The 16150-nt window shown below is 37.2% G+C and overlaps 5 protein-coding genes across 10 annotated transcripts in view; 1 reads left to right on the forward strand and 4 right to left on the reverse strand.

Annotated features, from left to right (window-relative positions):
* The window catches only part of LOC128888566 (SID1 transmembrane family member 2-like), a 139443-nt gene extending 130833 nt beyond the window's left edge, over nucleotides 1–8610 (reverse strand). The window contains exon 1 of the mRNA XM_054145547.1: nucleotides 8607–8610. The gene's annotated coding sequence lies outside the window, so the exon portion shown is untranslated. The remainder of the gene's footprint in view (nucleotides 1–8606) is intronic.
* LOC128888866 (uncharacterized) overlaps nucleotides 1–16150 on the reverse strand; it is a 125041-nt gene that overhangs the window by 27819 nt on the left and 81072 nt on the right. The window lies entirely within an intron of this gene.
* LOC128888587 (proton-coupled folate transporter-like) lies at nucleotides 2205–4878 on the forward strand. Of its 5 annotated transcripts, none has more exons than XM_054145589.1 (6): nucleotides 2205–2476; nucleotides 2887–3132; nucleotides 3276–3625; nucleotides 3738–4017; nucleotides 4094–4276; nucleotides 4494–4878. In XM_054145589.1, exons 1-6 carry the CDS (start codon nucleotides 2392–2394, stop codon nucleotides 4730–4732), a joined length of 1383 nt encoding a protein of 460 aa, XP_054001564.1. In that variant the 5' UTR covers nucleotides 2205–2391; the 3' UTR covers nucleotides 4733–4878. The 5 variants fall into 5 exon arrangements, with proteins under 5 accessions (XP_054001564.1, XP_054001566.1, XP_054001563.1 ...); XM_054145591.1 differs by having other exon boundaries at nucleotides 2206–2476; nucleotides 2963–3132; XM_054145588.1 differs by having other exon boundaries at nucleotides 2207–2476; nucleotides 2872–3132.
* LOC128888622 (sepiapterin reductase-like) lies at nucleotides 4563–6404 on the reverse strand. 2 transcript variants are annotated; one of them, XM_054145673.1, is made up of 4 exons: nucleotides 6170–6404; nucleotides 5641–5954; nucleotides 5473–5562; nucleotides 4563–4616 (listed from the first exon to the last, which is right to left on the reverse strand). In XM_054145673.1, the coding sequence occupies exons 1-4, from the start codon at nucleotides 6402–6404 to the stop codon at nucleotides 4578–4580; spliced, it is 678 nt and encodes a 225-aa protein (XP_054001648.1). In that variant the 3' UTR covers nucleotides 4563–4577. The 2 variants fall into 2 exon arrangements, with proteins under 2 accessions (XP_054001648.1, XP_054001647.1); XM_054145672.1 differs by lacking the exon at nucleotides 4563–4616 and having other exon boundaries at nucleotides 4874–5562.
* Nucleotides 6414–7345, reverse strand: LOC128888646 (uncharacterized). The gene is made up of 3 exons (XM_054145709.1): nucleotides 7096–7345; nucleotides 6637–6815; nucleotides 6414–6555 (listed from the first exon to the last, which is right to left on the reverse strand). The coding sequence occupies exons 1-3, from the start codon at nucleotides 7244–7246 to the stop codon at nucleotides 6445–6447; spliced, it is 441 nt and encodes a 146-aa protein (XP_054001684.1). The 5' UTR covers nucleotides 7247–7345; the 3' UTR covers nucleotides 6414–6444.

The raw sequence follows: 16150 nt of genomic DNA on the forward strand, positions 1-16150 counted from the left end.
ATTCTGTGCTACTAGGGTATGTGAACCTGACAGCCAACTGCCAAAAAATTAACTTTTTTTTACGGAAAATGATAGTGTTTCGTTTCAATTTTAGTATTAGGTTGTTACAATTTGTTTTCATTTATCAATTGATGAAACTACAAACGAAATACTATCATTTTCCGTAAAAAAAGTTAATTTTTTAAGTCAGGTCCCACGTTCACATAACTTACAAGGAGATATCGCCTAGTGTCCCCCGAATTATTTAATCAAATTTTTTTCATATGTAAAGAAGGGTATGTAGGACAATCTCAGCAAGTGAGAAGGCGTGACTCTTTTTCGTTTTCGAAAAATAAATTTTTAAAAATAGCTAAATTTCAATTGACAAGTGTCAACCGTATAAGAGTCGGAGGTATTATAGGATACGGGATGCTAAGCGCGGTTTTGACTTCAGTGAAATGGCAACAGTGTAGAGAGACGCTGTTGTGAGAACGGCAACATCGCAATTGTATCGAATTCACGTTAGCAGTCGTCCTCAGTAAGCGCCATCTCCTATCAATTGTCTGAACTAAATTTGTGACGTACTTCCTCTACATTATCGTCAAAATGGAGGAACTCGTTTTTGGGAATGTTTTCACGATTTTTCGCTTTTTGTTCTTATATTAGCATATTTTGGGTTGAGTGAGGGCTCATTCGAAAGAGGAAGGTCCAACGAAAGGTGCTCTGGTCATCATTTGAGTCACAAAATCCACTTAGTAACCTAAAAATACTTCTATTCTACGAATGTATTTTGCTCGACTTTTGTTCAACTTTGGACGCTCATATTATTAAATATCAACACACTCTCATTTAATCATGACCAGAGCACCCTTCGTTGGACCTTCCTCTTTAGAATGAGCCCTCATTCAGTCCAAAATATGCTAATATAAGGACGAAAAGCGAAAAATCGCGAACCCCTTTTTCCCGGTAATGTCACCTTGCTGCATTACCCATGTCTATCCCCTTAAAATGAAACTGAATAAAAAGTAAAGGAAGGAAAAAAAAGCCCTACTTTAAAATGTAATAAAAATATACAGTACAATATACAATAAAAAATATATATAATAAAAATATAATAAAATATATAATAAAAATACAATGAAATATACAATAAAAATACGGTAAAATGTACAATAAAAATATATAATAAAAAATGCAATAAAACATACAATAAAAAAAATACTTAATACCCTTAAAGCATTTCCTGCTGGCTGCTTGGAGTCAACCCCTTTCGACAGCACAATCTGTAATTGTAACGAAAAATTAATAGAAGCACCTTTTAAATGACACATGTTATACTAAATACCTATCATAACTAAAAAAAGGAATGCAATAGAAGATAATATTATTGTAAGGTAATACACTAACCTCTAGATGAACCAGGAAGCACATTATAGGTGCAGGAGTCTCTACTGGTATTAGGATCAATGAAGCCCTTCAGTCCCACGCTGTCCTGAAGTCCCACATTGCCCTGGCATCCAACGGTGAGCACGGGTTGATCTATATTAACCAAATTATATAACATTGTATATACCTTAAATGTTGGAGGTCTTCTCATTTACATGTAGTGTATAAATGTTCTGTTTATATATTATTATATCATATGTATATGTGTAGAGATCAAAAACTTACGTTCTTCTTCTTCTTCAATTTCCATTCCAGTTTCCTATGCAGCAGGTGCTAATTAATATCAATAGAATTTATTAAATATTTTCATTAAAAATTTGTTAAATATACTTTAAAAATTATTTACCGTTTTTTATCGTCCATGTCTTTAGTAAAATCGTTGGATTCCATCCAATCGTTCCAATCGTTGAATTATCGATCGCATTCGATCGTGCTGTTAGCTTCGAAATAATTGAAAACGTTCGTATGTTTGTAGTGACACTGGCGCCGCCAAACCTCGGGAGCACGAATTAAATCGGGCTTCATGGTTACAAGAGTAGAGCTTGGGGACCCTGGTTTACACGGATTAGATTTCATTGTCAATTAGCTGTTTATTTGTCAAAAATATTATTTCACAGTTTTATCTTCCATATTAAAAACTTGTATAAAATATATAAATCTTAATTCGTGAGATTGAATCATGTTTATTGACATTTCCATAAGTTGCAATAATGAAACAATCTTATTCGCTAAACAGTCAATTATAGCTGATGACGTATCGTGTTGAAATGATACGAACAAAGAATTAAACAATGATACTCTATAAGATAACCAGTTCCAATTATATTCATCATGATTATTAGTAAATTTGTATTGTAATGTGTTATAAAATATGTCATAAGAATATGTTATAACTATCATTGTTTACATAGTGTAACCTTGTACAGTGCTGTGATAATTTTGTAGAAAAACCGTTTTAAAAATAAAATGGATAACATAATTACTGGATGGAAACGTTACGTGTTGGTACAACCATCTTTAATGTTATTAATATTTGCTCAAGCAATATCAAGTAACTATATTATATTTTTAATTGTATTTTTAGTACTTGTATTAATATAATAATGTTATAAAATACATATTTACATTTTTGAGTTATAACATTAAAGTACATTAGAAAAGATTCTGATACTCTTGGTGTCTAAAATAAGCATTACACAGAAATAGTACACCTGTTATATAAAACTATTATCTTGATTTCATTTTAGGTGAACCCGAATAATAATTTATTATTTTATTATTTAGTATTCAAACACTATAAAATGTATTGTGTAAATATTGTAAAAATATTTAAAAAATTTCTTTCACAAAATAAATTATATAATTTACAATTAGTGGCATATTAATTTATTTAATACTTAACTGAAGTTAATTAATATGAAACTGAAATATATGGTTTAATTGTAGGTAATATTTTAACAGATTTAATAATATATCGCGTTTGTAAGATAACGTTAGATATAAATGAGACTGAATGTTTACTATTGCATATAAACAGCAGTTGTGCTACAGCATTGCAAATAGATGCACAAGTTCAACCCGAAGCAAGTTTAGTTTTGATGATGAAAACATTTATTGAAAATATTTTTCCTGCATTCTTGTCTCTGTTTTTGGGACCATGGAGTGATAAACACGGAAGGAAAGCAATCATAGTATTGGGATATATTGGTTAGTACTATATCATATATATATTTTAATGTAGAAGTAAATCTATTGCTTAGCTAATACAATTACTCCATTCGCGTCATGTACCTTTGTATTGTTTGGGAAAGTGTTCTTACTTTATTGTCATTCAATTTTTTATGTCATAGGTCCATCGCTGACATATTTTATTCTATCTTTCATGACATTTTGGGATATCAGTCCATGGTTTTTATTAATTGCATATATCCCAACTGCATGTTTTGGAGGATTCTGTATAATTTTATTGGGTACTATCTGCTATATTTCTGACATAACAAATGAACAAGATAGAGCGTGGCAATTAGCTTGGATGGAAGTTTTAATATTTGTTGGTGTTATTGCTGGTATATTGGTTGGTCCTGTTGTTTTCCAAGCATATGGCTATACAATTGTATTTGGTTGTGCCAGTTTGTGTTGCATTCTAGCAGGGTTGTACATTTATTTGTTAGTCCCTGACTCTATTTGCAGTAGAAATTTAGTATGTATTTTGTAATTTCTTACTAGTATACTTTCATTGTTCATATTTATAATATCAATTTACTGTTCTTATTTTATATTAGAATGTAATTAATGTTTTTTATCTTTTGTAGATAACTTTAAATAGCATATTCGATGTACATTTAGTCAAAGAACTTATTAGTACATGTACCAAGAAACGAGATGGGTTTAATAGGTACATAGTTTGGTGCTGCCTAACTGTCATTATTTTATTCGTCATAGTTCTTCAAGGAGAAATGACTATTGGATTTTTATTTGCCAGTGCTAAGCTTGGCTGGGATGTAAATATATATTCTATTTATGTAGCTGTTAATATAACATTCACAACTTTTGGAGTAATATTTGGAGTAAAGGTTTTAACAACGTATACAAGTATGGAATACAATTTTCATATATATTACATAGTATGTGTTTAATGAAAAAGGTTTGATGTAACGACATATTTTAGGAATTTCCGAAGAAACGGCTGCTATACTGTCAGTATTATCATCTTTAAGTAGATCTCTAGTTCAAAGTTTAACATGGAAATCTTGGCATATGTATTTATCTGCAGCCGTAGGAGCATTTAGCGGTGTCGCTAGTCCTATGTTGCGTTCTATTATATCTAAGTCAGTGCCTCCAGAAGATACTGGTAAAATCAATTTTGTAACTTTTGATGAAACTATGAAACGAATATTAAATTAAATTAAATACAAACCTTTATTTATATGAAATGTTTGAATAGTTATAGAAAACTAAAGAATGAAAAACAAACAAAGAGTACACCTATTACAACATGTATCGCGATATAACTAACTCTGTTGCACCTACCTAATATATAACTTAATAATGTTCATAAATTCTTACAGGTAAAATATTTTCTCTATTAGTATGTATTGAAACATTAACTCCACTTGTAGCAGCTTCCTTATATGGATTGATGTATTCACACTTTATGCCACCTGTATACCCTGTGCCAGTCTGGCTGGTATCTGTTGGAATTTACATAATTGTAATACTGGTGCTAATAAATATACGAATTAAAAATAGAAGGTGTAATATTTTAAGGTACACGCCATTGGTACAAGATAGTGAGCTACTCTCATAAACTCATACAGATATCTATCGTATAAAGAAGTACTCACGAGAAAGAAACACTTACGGACGCACAAACTTGTTACTTTAATATTAGTATCCATTAATATATATTTTGTAAATCTTATTTTTACAATATAATAACAATATGAAATAAAATATTGTAACTTTAATCAATCACCTGAAGTAGTTTTTTAAGTACACATTTACATATACTTTGTTTATAAGTTACGACAATTGGAATGTGAATAATTTTAATCAGTGTTTTTCAAACTGTACCTTCTCAATGATCCATCAATGAAGGGAAATTTTTAGCAGACATGATCTCGAACTGTTTTTTAAAAGAATGTATTATACTGATATTTATGTTTCAAATTGTGATTAAATGTGAATAGTTTTAGTTAAAAAGTAAATATGAAAAAGTTATTAAACTTGCATCTCAACAAAAAGATCAAAAAGAAGCACCAATTTTTTGTGCTCTAGTTTAATAAGAATAAAATATAGGAAGCAGTTTTCTTATTGCACGTATGTTTTTTCTTTTTTTTTTTTGCGGATCTTGATTTAAAAAACGCTGATTTGGATCAATATATTGTATATAATTTATATTTCATCAAAATAGTCAACATGATCGCCTGATTTATATTTACGGTTTTTAAGAACGCTTAAAAGTCGGTTAACTGTTTGTTCACATGTCAAGACAGATGCTTTTTTAACCATATCGTTGAATTGTATCTTAGTTTCTTTGTTACCCACTTCATCACAAATATGCTGGAACATGTCAGTTTGAACTGGTCCTGGCGAGTAATTCAATACATCGACTTGTGGATTTTCCAAAGCGAACACCTACGTAACAAATTCATCTAACAGTATAACATGAAACTAACTATTAATAAATGATGCATATCAATGCAAGATAGTTACCTTAAAAAACATTTCCCGTGCTGCTTTTCCAGTACAATAATAACCTACTCCTTTTCCTGCCTGTATACCAAACAATGAAGTAATATTTATAATTGTTTTTTCAGTATTTGTTTCCTCATTAAATATTTTCATAACAACTCCATTTAATATAGCTGGACTAAAAACATTTATATCAAAATAATTGCGCCAAGCATTTATGTCAGTCATATCATTTGTAGATTCAGTAACATTTCCTGTTGTACCAGCATTATGTACTATGACCACTCGATCAAACTCTTTTTGCCTTTTATTTTTTATAGATTGCATTATGATACCTAGAAAAAATATAAACATAACAAATAAAAATGTTACACATATATAATCACATGATACTTTGCAAGCATGTATGAACATGTATTTGTACCTACATAGTATACAACAAATTGATAATTATAGCCATTAATTAATAATCTGATTGCATGGTAATTGTGATCATATTATTAGTCACATTTTGTTTAATAGTAGTATATAAATGTATATACATACTTACTATGTAATTCATCTTTCGTTGCTTTACCCAGATCAACACTCACAGTATCAACAGATATACTAGGAGGAATATAAGTAGCAGATTCTTTCAAAGCATTTAAATTTGTTGCCAGTAAGAGAATATGAGAACCTTCCTGTAGGACAGAACCAAAGGATGTTGCAATTTGTCTTCCGATTCCACGACTTGCACCAGTTATTAGCAGAAATACTTTTCCAGATAATGCTTTGATCGACATGTTTCCTCTAAGATATAAGTTACTGCTTTACTCTTTGAATTTACTTATTCATTAATGAGTTTTCTATAATTTCCTTATTATTTTCAGTTTCTGTAACTACTTGAAGAACATCTGCTTTTAAAAGATGAACTAATTCACTAGCAGTTACTGCCTGAAATAATATATAACATATTTAATACAAAAATATTTCTAGAATAAACATATTATAAATCATTTATGTTTGCATAATTACTTGTAAATGTGGTGCTAGATGTCTAATTAAAGGATTTAAAGCTAGTTCTGTTTCCTCTTCTATTTCAAGTCTGTGCCCAGAAGTTATCATTCGTGTGATATAATCTTCTTTCACTTCTGCTAAAGATGCTACAAGATCTTTCTTTGATGTCTCTTTTTCAAGATTTCTAAGTCTGGAATCTATAACATATTTATTTATTGACTATGTCATAAGGATAATGCTTACAAATACTTGTATAACTGTCATTATGTAACTTTTTCATTACACTGGTAACAAATTTGATTTGAAAAAATCAAAAAATCGTTCAATTTTTACTTAATAACAAGTTGGACTTATAAAAGAGAAACGAAGAATCAATATTATTTCCAAAAATTTGTTTAGTTACGAATTGAAGGTTAACATAAATAGGTATACTTTATACAGATTTTTAAAAATAAAATTAAATGATAGACTACTTACAAAGTTTCTGTAAATATTCTTCGGAATCAACAAGCTTCTTACATCTCGACTGATATTCTACAAAAGAGTCTTCAAAATGATTGTTGCACTTATTGTCGTTGCAATCTGGTACAACTATTCCACACCATGGATCATTGATATCTGTCTTCATGTTTGACGTAATTATGACTTTTATTTTCTGATTCACCAAGGTTGGCCTTTCCTTTTCGCATAAGTAGGGCAGCTGTTGCGAGTCCGTGCGGTTTTATTTTAAGAGCTTAGAGTTTTTCTGGCGTTCGCGCCGCACGTGACAAAATTTATTAGAACTGCATGCGACTTAGTCAGGATTAAGTTAATTTAAGATAAATTAAGAAATGTAATATGAACTTTATTATAACTGTTTAAATATAACTAATTTAACACAAAAGTTGAATTTCTTTACTTTAAATACAAGCTTTTACAATAGTAAATAATAAACAACTGATATGATATTTGTAATATGGTACGAACATAATAAAGTACTAATTGTTATTTGTGGAATGTAATGATAGTATGCAATGTAAAAAATATTGTATAATAAAAAAGGTAAAACGTTTATGAACATTATTTTTGAATATACGTAATTACATAAGAAAAAGCACACTAACGCAGGAAAGGCACGGATGTTGCAATCGCTTTTGCAACGACACCCTACGGGATCGTAGTACGTATGTAGTATTGCAAAACCATTCTGGCTTTTTTCAGAATGGGTGTTTGTTTTCGATGTACAATAAAAGCATCTAGCAAGGTTCGTTAAATACATTGGTAGAGTATTAGGTTGTAACGCTGCTTGAACTCGGGTACGAATCCCGATTGATGTATTTTTTTTTTTAATTTCAATTTTCTATCAGAAATATACTTTTTGGATATCATGTACTATATACTGCATATTATATATTACCTTACGCATATTTTAAGGTTGAAATTAATTTTTTAACGTAACATATCATGCCGGAATACCTACTTGCTGTAGGTGAGTAAGTCTTTACAACGATTTTTATGTTTGGTCGTAAGTTTATTTCGTTTTATCGTGACAGTGACATGAAGGAAGGTTTGAAAGTTTGAAAATGGATAGTGATTCTGTGCGTGCAAGTTGGTTTGAAGAAATAGTCATCGATAGCAGAGAATCCAAGCGTAAAGAGGACAGAATGTGTGTAATGTTTTCTCTTTCTCTGGCGTGTGTATTCTCCGGAATACTACTGTTAGTTATCATGTACATTCCATTCGTTCGATTTTACTAGTGCTAAAATGAGAATGCATGTTATCTTTTATCATTCTCCAAAGTATAACACTCGTGCTCGAGCGATCACTTTATACTTTATAGTTTGCCGCTACACCGAACCCCCTATTTTGTCTATGGGTTTCTCCTCGTCACGCTCGAGAACGGTCAAGCCGAATACCATACCTGTTTCGAAATAAGCAACTCGCCGATCCCGATCGAGTTACTTTTTTCGAGACATTGCTGTACTTGTTTCTATTTGTATAATGAATTTCGATATATTTATCTCGATTCTACATAGATATGCTTGGTACGCATTATGGCTATCAAAAAATCGAGTACATATCATTAACGTAAATCAAGCGGTATTCCCAGTAGAATTAAATAAACAGTTTTGCAGTTGTGAATCTGAAGCATTCATTCGATGTACATGGTGATTAAAATTTTTGTTTCCACTGCTTTTTCGAAAATTATCACTCAAGTTCATGTACATCATACATTCAAAATGGGAATTGTTTGTTTTAAAAAATATATCCGAACATTAGTATAAATAAGTCATATTTAACGAATGTATTTTTAAAAGAAAGTGAAAAAAAAAAGAATAGTGGTAACGTTTCAACGGGACTCGAACTTGCGACAGAGGAATTATTATGCTGATGCTTTACCGATCACGCCGAATTCGCTATTAATGGAGTCGCTTATAATTCACCAAGTAACCAGCAATAATAACTTCAATGTTGAATATCTCGTAAAGTTTACGACGTAAACTATAAATCGTCTACCCCCAAAACTGAATATCATTCGCTTCAGTTTTCCACTGTGCAAAGGCTCATCAAAAAATTAGCGTTATATCTGAGCCCGTTCCCTTGTCAGTCTCTCTCTTTCTTCTTTATCAAACTGTCTCTTTCTACTTCGTCGACGCTTTCAAACTTTGGACGGATTCGAAGCTGATCGAAACATTTGGTTACACATACAATGTATGTAGGTATAATAACCAGCCGAGGTGTCGATTCTAAGTTTACATGCGGCTCCAGCCGAGCGCGAACATAGAAAGAGACAGAGAGAGGAAAGCGAGAGCGAGAGAGAGAGAGAGAGAGAGAGAGAGAGAGAGAGAGAGAGAGAGATCCAAGGCACAAAGCTAGGAACCGAAACATATTGGGGGGCGCGAGACAAACTAATGTAACAATAAAACTTTTTTATTTATTAATTTTTTTAAATCTAACTTTTTCCAAAGCATTTGTAAGATTTTCATGATTACAATGAGACCAAACACGATATACATACAGCGAAACAGGAAAGTATTCGGCTATTTGTTTGTATTTTATATTTCATATTACCTCTTATATCAAAATTTTCTTTTTTTATAAATTATACAAGATGTTCGGCAACCGAACAAAATATAAAATAAGAATAAAAAAAATACACAGTAGCTTGGGATCGAACTAGCGGTACCTTATGTACGATACTACGATCAGTTACCAGCTGGACCGAGTTTTTTCGCCAGAATGACAGTTACGACAGTGTCGTATCCAGGGTAACAGGTGTGGGGTGCTATAACTATTGTGGCTATGAGCGCGAAATCATGAATATATTTGTAAAATTATGCAGGGGTAATTAAGATACACCTGTTTAGTCGTGCGTATACTTCATTAATGCTATGTTCGCTGCGCGTGGGCAAAAAAACCCAGCCGACTACGATAGCTATGTGAACTTGGCACCAGACTTTTCAAAAATTAATTTTTTTTTATAGAAAACGATAGCCTTTCGTTTGTACCTGATTGTACCTCCAATAGTTTCGTTTGTACCTCGACCAATTAATAATTAGAAAAAATTCAAAAAATGGTCAGCACCTGCCATCGAGATTTTTGAAATCGGTTTTTTCCGATTCTTTAGAATCGTTTGTACCTCAATAGTTGAAAATTAACGAACTTCACTCTTACGCGGATCAACAATTGCTATCAAATTTAAATTATTGAGGTACAAACGAAACGAAATGCGGTACAAACGGGTACAAACGATTCTAAAGAATCGAGAAAAACCGATTTAAAAAATCTCGATGTCAGGTGCTGACCATTTTTTGAATTTTTTTTTAATTATTAATTGGTCGAGGTACAAACGAAACTATTGGAGGTACAATCAGGTACAAACGAAATATTATCGTTTTCTATAAAAAAAATTAATTTTTGAAAAGTCAGGTGCCAAATTCACATAGCTGACTATGATACCTGCGAACCAAGTCGAAAAGCGTGCTTAGATGGTCGACACGGTAACAGAAAGGCAGACGACGACAGCGCTGCAGTGGAAAGCACGATATTGAGGCAGTCATGTTGGCATATGAATCGTCTCAATCATACGACAACACCAATGTAATTTTATGAGGCGACGAAGCAACCTTTTTGGCTGACTTTTTTTTTAAACTGTTCCTTATAAAATGCTGCTGCGGAGGATAGTTAAAGATTTTTGGAAAAAGACCCACAAAAAATGTTTTATCTTTAAACGTATTTTTAGCACGTTTCAAAAGCGAATTGCAAAATGTGTAACTATCCCCCGCAGCGGAATTTTATAAGGAACAGTTTAAAAAAAAAATCAGCCGAAAAAGTCGCTTCCTCGCCTCATAAAATTACAATAACTGTTTGGAAAATTACAAACGTTTGACATCATTATGTCTTTGTCTCTCCTTCGATTGTTGTATCTCCCTCTCTGTCACAGCATCATTGGAGAGACAAGGATCTATCTATCCTTGTCCCAGAGCTTCTTGCTTTTTCTGCAACTGTCGCTGAAGTCAACTCGGAGTTTTGCTGGGTCTCCTGCGCACCCTTAATACTTTTATCTCTCCTCTCAATGGAGTTTCTGTTATTGGCGCTGCTTATGGTATCTTTAGAATCTTTACTAATAATGACGACAAACAATATCAGGTCGATCAAGTCTAAAGTCCTTTGACTATATGTCAAAAGTTTTGGCTCAAAACAGATGTCGTTTTTTAACTTAGATATCTCGAATTGAAATTAATCATCATCATTGTTGCGCGCCGCGGTGGTTTATTTTAAACCGTGTTCGGAAATTGGCTGACAGTACTACCACTGGCAGTCTGTCGGTAGGCCAGTACTGACGGTGGTTTTACTGAAGAATGGGCGTTCTGTTTTACTGACAGTGCTGCCGAAACTGCAGTCGTGCATGCAATTGCGAACGTCTTTTCTATTACTCCCAACACTGTACGTACACATATACGTACACATATAAAAAATGTTGTAACACCTTGAAAGGGGTGGTTCGGGAAGTGATTTTAAACAACTCTTTCCTTAGCCTTTGTAAGCGCCATCTCAAACGAATTTCTTGAATTAAATTTGTTATCCCACGTGCTCTGCCATTATCCACAAAATAGGAGAATTCGTTTTTGGGAATGTAATTACGGGCCGACGTTTGTTGTCCTTATATGAGCATATTTTGGTTTGAATCAAGGCTCATTAGAAGAAAAAGGTCCAAAGTAGTGGGCTATTATCTTCGTTTGAGTCACAAAATTCTTTTAATAATCTAAAAATACTTTCATTCTGCGAGTATATTTTGCTCGACTTTGGACCACGGTATAAGACGGATAGGTGAACCGACTCTATCCCCACACCTGTGATCTTATAAAAAAAGTTACTTGACCCTCCTGCAGAGGGTATTAGTGTAACATGTGAACAATATCACGTTTACTTCCTTATGTTTCTTTTACACCGTGCCCACGGTGAAAGAAAGTTATGTCACCGTGACCGTGCCATAACCAGGTACTTAATACCAAGTGGGTTTCAAAATTTGTAGTGACTTCATGCATCTCCAATAAAAGGTTTTATAAAGGTAAATATTTTAACTTTTAAAATTAATGACGTGAACTTTTAAAGTTAACGACTACACAAATATTTATCGTTATGTAAAATGCTTATTTTATAAGGATAAATTATACTTACGATAATATTATAATAAACACACACGAAAATTTTGTTTCAATTATACAAAAATTTATTTATTTGTTATATAGTTTGGCTGTTTTCTTTTTTCCTTTGCAAGTAGAAAACCCTCAGCACACTTTGTTGCCTTGAAAAGAGTGATATTTACTGCACTTGATTGTTTATTATAACAACCTTTTACACAACACTGCCGTCCCATATTACAAATTTTGAAACCCACTTGGTATTGTTGCGCGGGCAGATGGGAATATTTTAATTATAAATTTTCTTGAAAAATTCAGTAGATAAAATAATACATGTTGCTTCGTTGAGATATGTTTAATGACTGCCAGTTGCAAATTAACAAAACGAACAGTACAATATTAACTTGTTTTTTAAAACAAAATGAACAAACCAATTAAATTAATAAATATACCTTAAAATTAACTTACAAATTTTGTGATTCGTTATTTATTCGTTATTTTGGCGCGTTAGCTAATTCAACAAAACTCCGCCGAGGGGAGCCATCAGGACACACAGTGTAGGCCGAATACCGCGTGGCGCATGCGCCCCCCCCCCCCACACACACACACACACTCAGAGAGAATGTTCCGGCGTAGCTGGAGAAGCACTGAAGCAGATACCAGTGTGCAGAGAGAGAGAGTCTCCTGCCGGCATGCATCTTGCACGCGTGTCTCCACACGCTCGTTACACAGTTAAATATATATTATTCATTACTAAATACCAGTGAGTGTTATTTAACCACCAGCTCAGAACACGGCAGTTTATATAGGCCTGCCTTTTTTTTTTTATGTGAGGAAATGCGTTTACGCACACCCCCTCAAATGGAGGGGGTAGTGTGGGACTCGCCCCCTGATTTGATATCAAAAGGAATACCTACTAAAACCTCACGGTGGCCGGGCACGGCGCTCTAGGGGAGAGCACCGGCATCTCAAAAGAACACTACCGGTGCTCCTCAGCGCCAGATCCGCTATGTCATAGCGGAGCGCCCTCTCCGGTGGGGAACTATTTACCTCCCCACCTGACCGCGGGCGCCACAGCCCGCGATCTCGCCTGTCCCTTTTAGTCGCCTCTTACGACAAGCAGGGATTACTGTGGGCGTACTCTGTTCCCTGCCCCACAGGGAAGAATGCCGCTAGGGGACAAACGGCTCCCGGCGACGCAGGCGCTGGGCAAGCTCGTACGAAGTGGGTGCCGTCAAGTTACGAACCCCCATACCCGGCGACCCTGCTGGCAGCTGGCGAGCTCAAAAGCTGAGCTCGCCGCCCATGTGTGCAGGGCCGCCACACCGCACCGGCCACAGCCTGCAAGGAGGACATGAGGGTTTATGGGGGGACACCAGTCCCCCCCGGCGGCCGAGCCGGCAGCTAACCGCCGCCTCAGCCTCCTCTTTTCAATGCGAGCGGGATCGGCCGCTCCCGATGTGTATCGGGACAGCTCTCCAGGACCCCTCGCTCTCGACCATGGCCGAGATGACGGCAGGGAGCGAGAGGTCCCCTCCTATAGCTAGACGGAGCGCCTGCCTCTCTCTCGAGAAGGCCGGGCACTCCTCCAGCATGTGCTGCGCGGAGTCAACTTCCGCGCCGCGTGTGCTGGTGACACACGGGCGACTCCTCGGCCCCCACCCTGTGTGTTACTCACCGAAACAACCGTGTCCGGTGAGCACCTGCGTGAGCCTGTACGTGAGCTGCCCGTGTCGGCGGTCCATCCAGGCATCGAAGATAGGCAGGACCGCCCCCACCGCTCGCTGCCGGGCGGCGCCGCTCTCCTGGAGCTGGCGCCGCCACTTTTCCACCACGAGGTCTTGCAGACGCCGATACACATCGGTGTGTGCCTCCGCCTGGAAATCGAAGGGGACGACCCTCGCCAGGACGGCCGCCGCCTCATGGGAGATCGTGCGATAACCCCGCACGATTCTGACGGCCATGTGCCGCTGCACGCGCTGCAGCAGATGCCGGCCACGGCGGTAAGCCATCAGATCGCGCGCGCCTACACGGGAGACCCGTATAAGGCCTTACGACTACGATCGCAATCGCCAGTTCCGCTAGCCTATGCACTCTGGTCCCGTCCCGACCCACCGCGATGTGCAATGTGTCGTCTGCATAGCAGACCATATATAGGCCTGCCATCCCAACAAAGCCTATATTGGTGACCCCGACGTAATTTCTTCTGATCTGGGCTTTTTCTGTGCAAAAATGTCTTCGCAACCGTGAGATAAGTTACTGGATTAACCGATCCATGTTTTTTCGATCGCCGGAAACCCACTGGAACGTGCATTTCTTCCTGCTGAATTCTCCTTTGAGTCTCAGCGCACTGGATAGTGCACCCGTTCCTGATTAGCGCAATGGACGTGCACTTCTTCCTGCCGAATTCTCCTTAGAGTCTCAGAGTACTGGAAAGTGCACCCGTTCCTACTGAATTCTCCTTCGAGCTTCAGCGCACTGGAAAGTGCACTCGAACCCGCCTCAGCGCTTGCCAACCTCCAGCTCAGTGCAGAGTTTCGACGTGGAATTTCCACAGGCTGATGTTTCCTGTCCGATTTCCGAGGACTCACAGCTGCGCTTTAGAGGTATTTCCGTGCGATTCTTCGCCTAAAAGATATTTTTGCGCGGTTTTGTGCGTGTCTTCACCATTTTGTTTCGCACGTGGCGCGTTTAAGCGTGAAGACGCCATCCTGTCTTTTAATTGCGTTATAACCGTCTTTCGCAAACCGTTTAACCGGTTCGTACGTGCGGGTGCGTGACACTGCCATGTTATTTCACACGTGGCGTGTCTAAGGGTGGTGACGCCATCGTGTCACCTTCTCGCGTCATCCGTCGTCTGCAGCGGTTCGTGCGTGCGCATACGTGTCTGTCCGCCGTGGTTATCGCGACGTAAGCGCGCCTTTTGAATAGTATTTCGCGTGACCGGGAAATCCGTTGCCCCCTTGTCACTAGCTATTCGTGTTTGTTTACTATTAAATGTAAACTGCGTGTACTCGCGCGTTTCCGCGCTGTTAATGTGTACGGGACTTCGCAGATTTGGCTCCAGTCGGCTTCGCCGTGCGCCGACGGGTGACTTTGAGTAGTGACCTTGTTAATCACCCGATCGGCAGCTGGGCGCCCTGATCTTGGTAACGCCGGAGGTCGTTCCGCCGTAAAAATTTCGAACGGTGAGTGTTTCTTGGTTGTCCATGTCCGACAATTCCGTTCCTCCTCCTTCCCATCAATTGGCTCTTACGCCTATCAAGGCAGGTTCAACGCAGTGAACGCGCAGCGGTCCTCCTTACGGTTCGGATATGCCGAACTCCAAGGATTACGATTCGGTGGCGAGCGGCGCACTTGAACAGTTGGTGTCGCAATCTCCCATCACCATTGATCCAGCCGTGGATCGTTCGGTCGACGAGTTCGTAACAAAACGCGAACTCGCACTCTTCCAAAATCAGATGACGGCTGACTTCGCACGTATTCTTGGCGAGCAACTAGCTCAGCACGCGCGAGCGTCGCAATCTTGCGACGCGCCTCGACCGAAGTCGCCAACTCCGTCGTCTTTTGGTGTGTCGGTACCGAATCCAAATTTTTTTGCTCAGTCTCCGCGATCGGACGATCTTGTACCTGTCGCTGTCACTATGTCAGCAGACCTGCGAGCTCCGCGAGACGCTGTCATCGCGCCCTCCCTTCTTGCATCCGATCCGTCTTTTGCCGATCAGAGTTCTACTCAACTCACTGGTCAGATCACTTCGCCAATTGCGGTAAATTCTGCGATGTTTCGCGATATCGCCTTCCAGCCTTTCTAGAAGCACAACCTTACCACTTGGTTTGCGACCTTGGAAGCACAGTTCCAGCACCGTGGTATTCTTTCTGGCGTAGTCCGTTTCTGAAATCTTCTTAAG

Source organism: Hylaeus anthracinus, unplaced genomic scaffold, assembly GCF_026225885.1.
Source record: "Hylaeus anthracinus isolate JK02 unplaced genomic scaffold, UHH_iyHylAnth1.0_haploid 11994, whole genome shotgun sequence".
In the NCBI taxonomy this organism is placed as follows: domain Eukaryota; kingdom Metazoa; phylum Arthropoda; class Insecta; order Hymenoptera; family Colletidae; genus Hylaeus; species Hylaeus anthracinus.

Excerpts from the sequence above, each read along its gene's own strand:
- LOC128888587 (XM_054145588.1), top strand. The coding sequence starts at position 2,392 with ATGGATAACATAATTACTGGATGGAAACGTTACGTGTTGGTACAACCA. Across the intron at positions 3,133-3,275 it reads CATAGTATTGGGATATATTG|GTCCATCGCTGACATATTTT; the intron begins GTTAGTACTATA and ends TTTATGTCATAG. Across the intron at positions 3,626-3,737 it reads CTATTTGCAGTAGAAATTTA|ATAACTTTAAATAGCATATT; the intron begins GTATGTATTTTG and ends TATCTTTTGTAG.
- LOC128888622 (XM_054145672.1), bottom strand. The coding sequence starts at position 6,404 with ATGTCGATCAAAGCATTATCTGGAAAAGTATTTCTGCTAATAACTGGT. Across the intron at positions 5,955-6,169 it reads AACGAAAGATGAATTACATA|GTATCATAATGCAATCTATA; the intron begins GTAAGTATGTAT and ends TATTTTTTCTAG. Across the intron at positions 5,563-5,640 it reads CACGGGAAATGTTTTTTAAG|GTGTTCGCTTTGGAAAATCC; the intron begins GTAACTATCTTG and ends TTTGTTACGTAG.
- LOC128888646 (XM_054145709.1), bottom strand. The coding sequence starts at position 7,246 with ATGAAGACAGATATCAATGATCCATGGTGTGGAATAGTTGTACCAGAT. Across the intron at positions 6,816-7,095 it reads AGAATATTTACAGAAACTTT|ATTCCAGACTTAGAAATCTT; the intron begins GTAAGTAGTCTA and ends AATATGTTATAG. Across the intron at positions 6,556-6,636 it reads ATCTAGCACCACATTTACAA|GCAGTAACTGCTAGTGAATT; the intron begins GTAATTATGCAA and ends ATATTATTTCAG.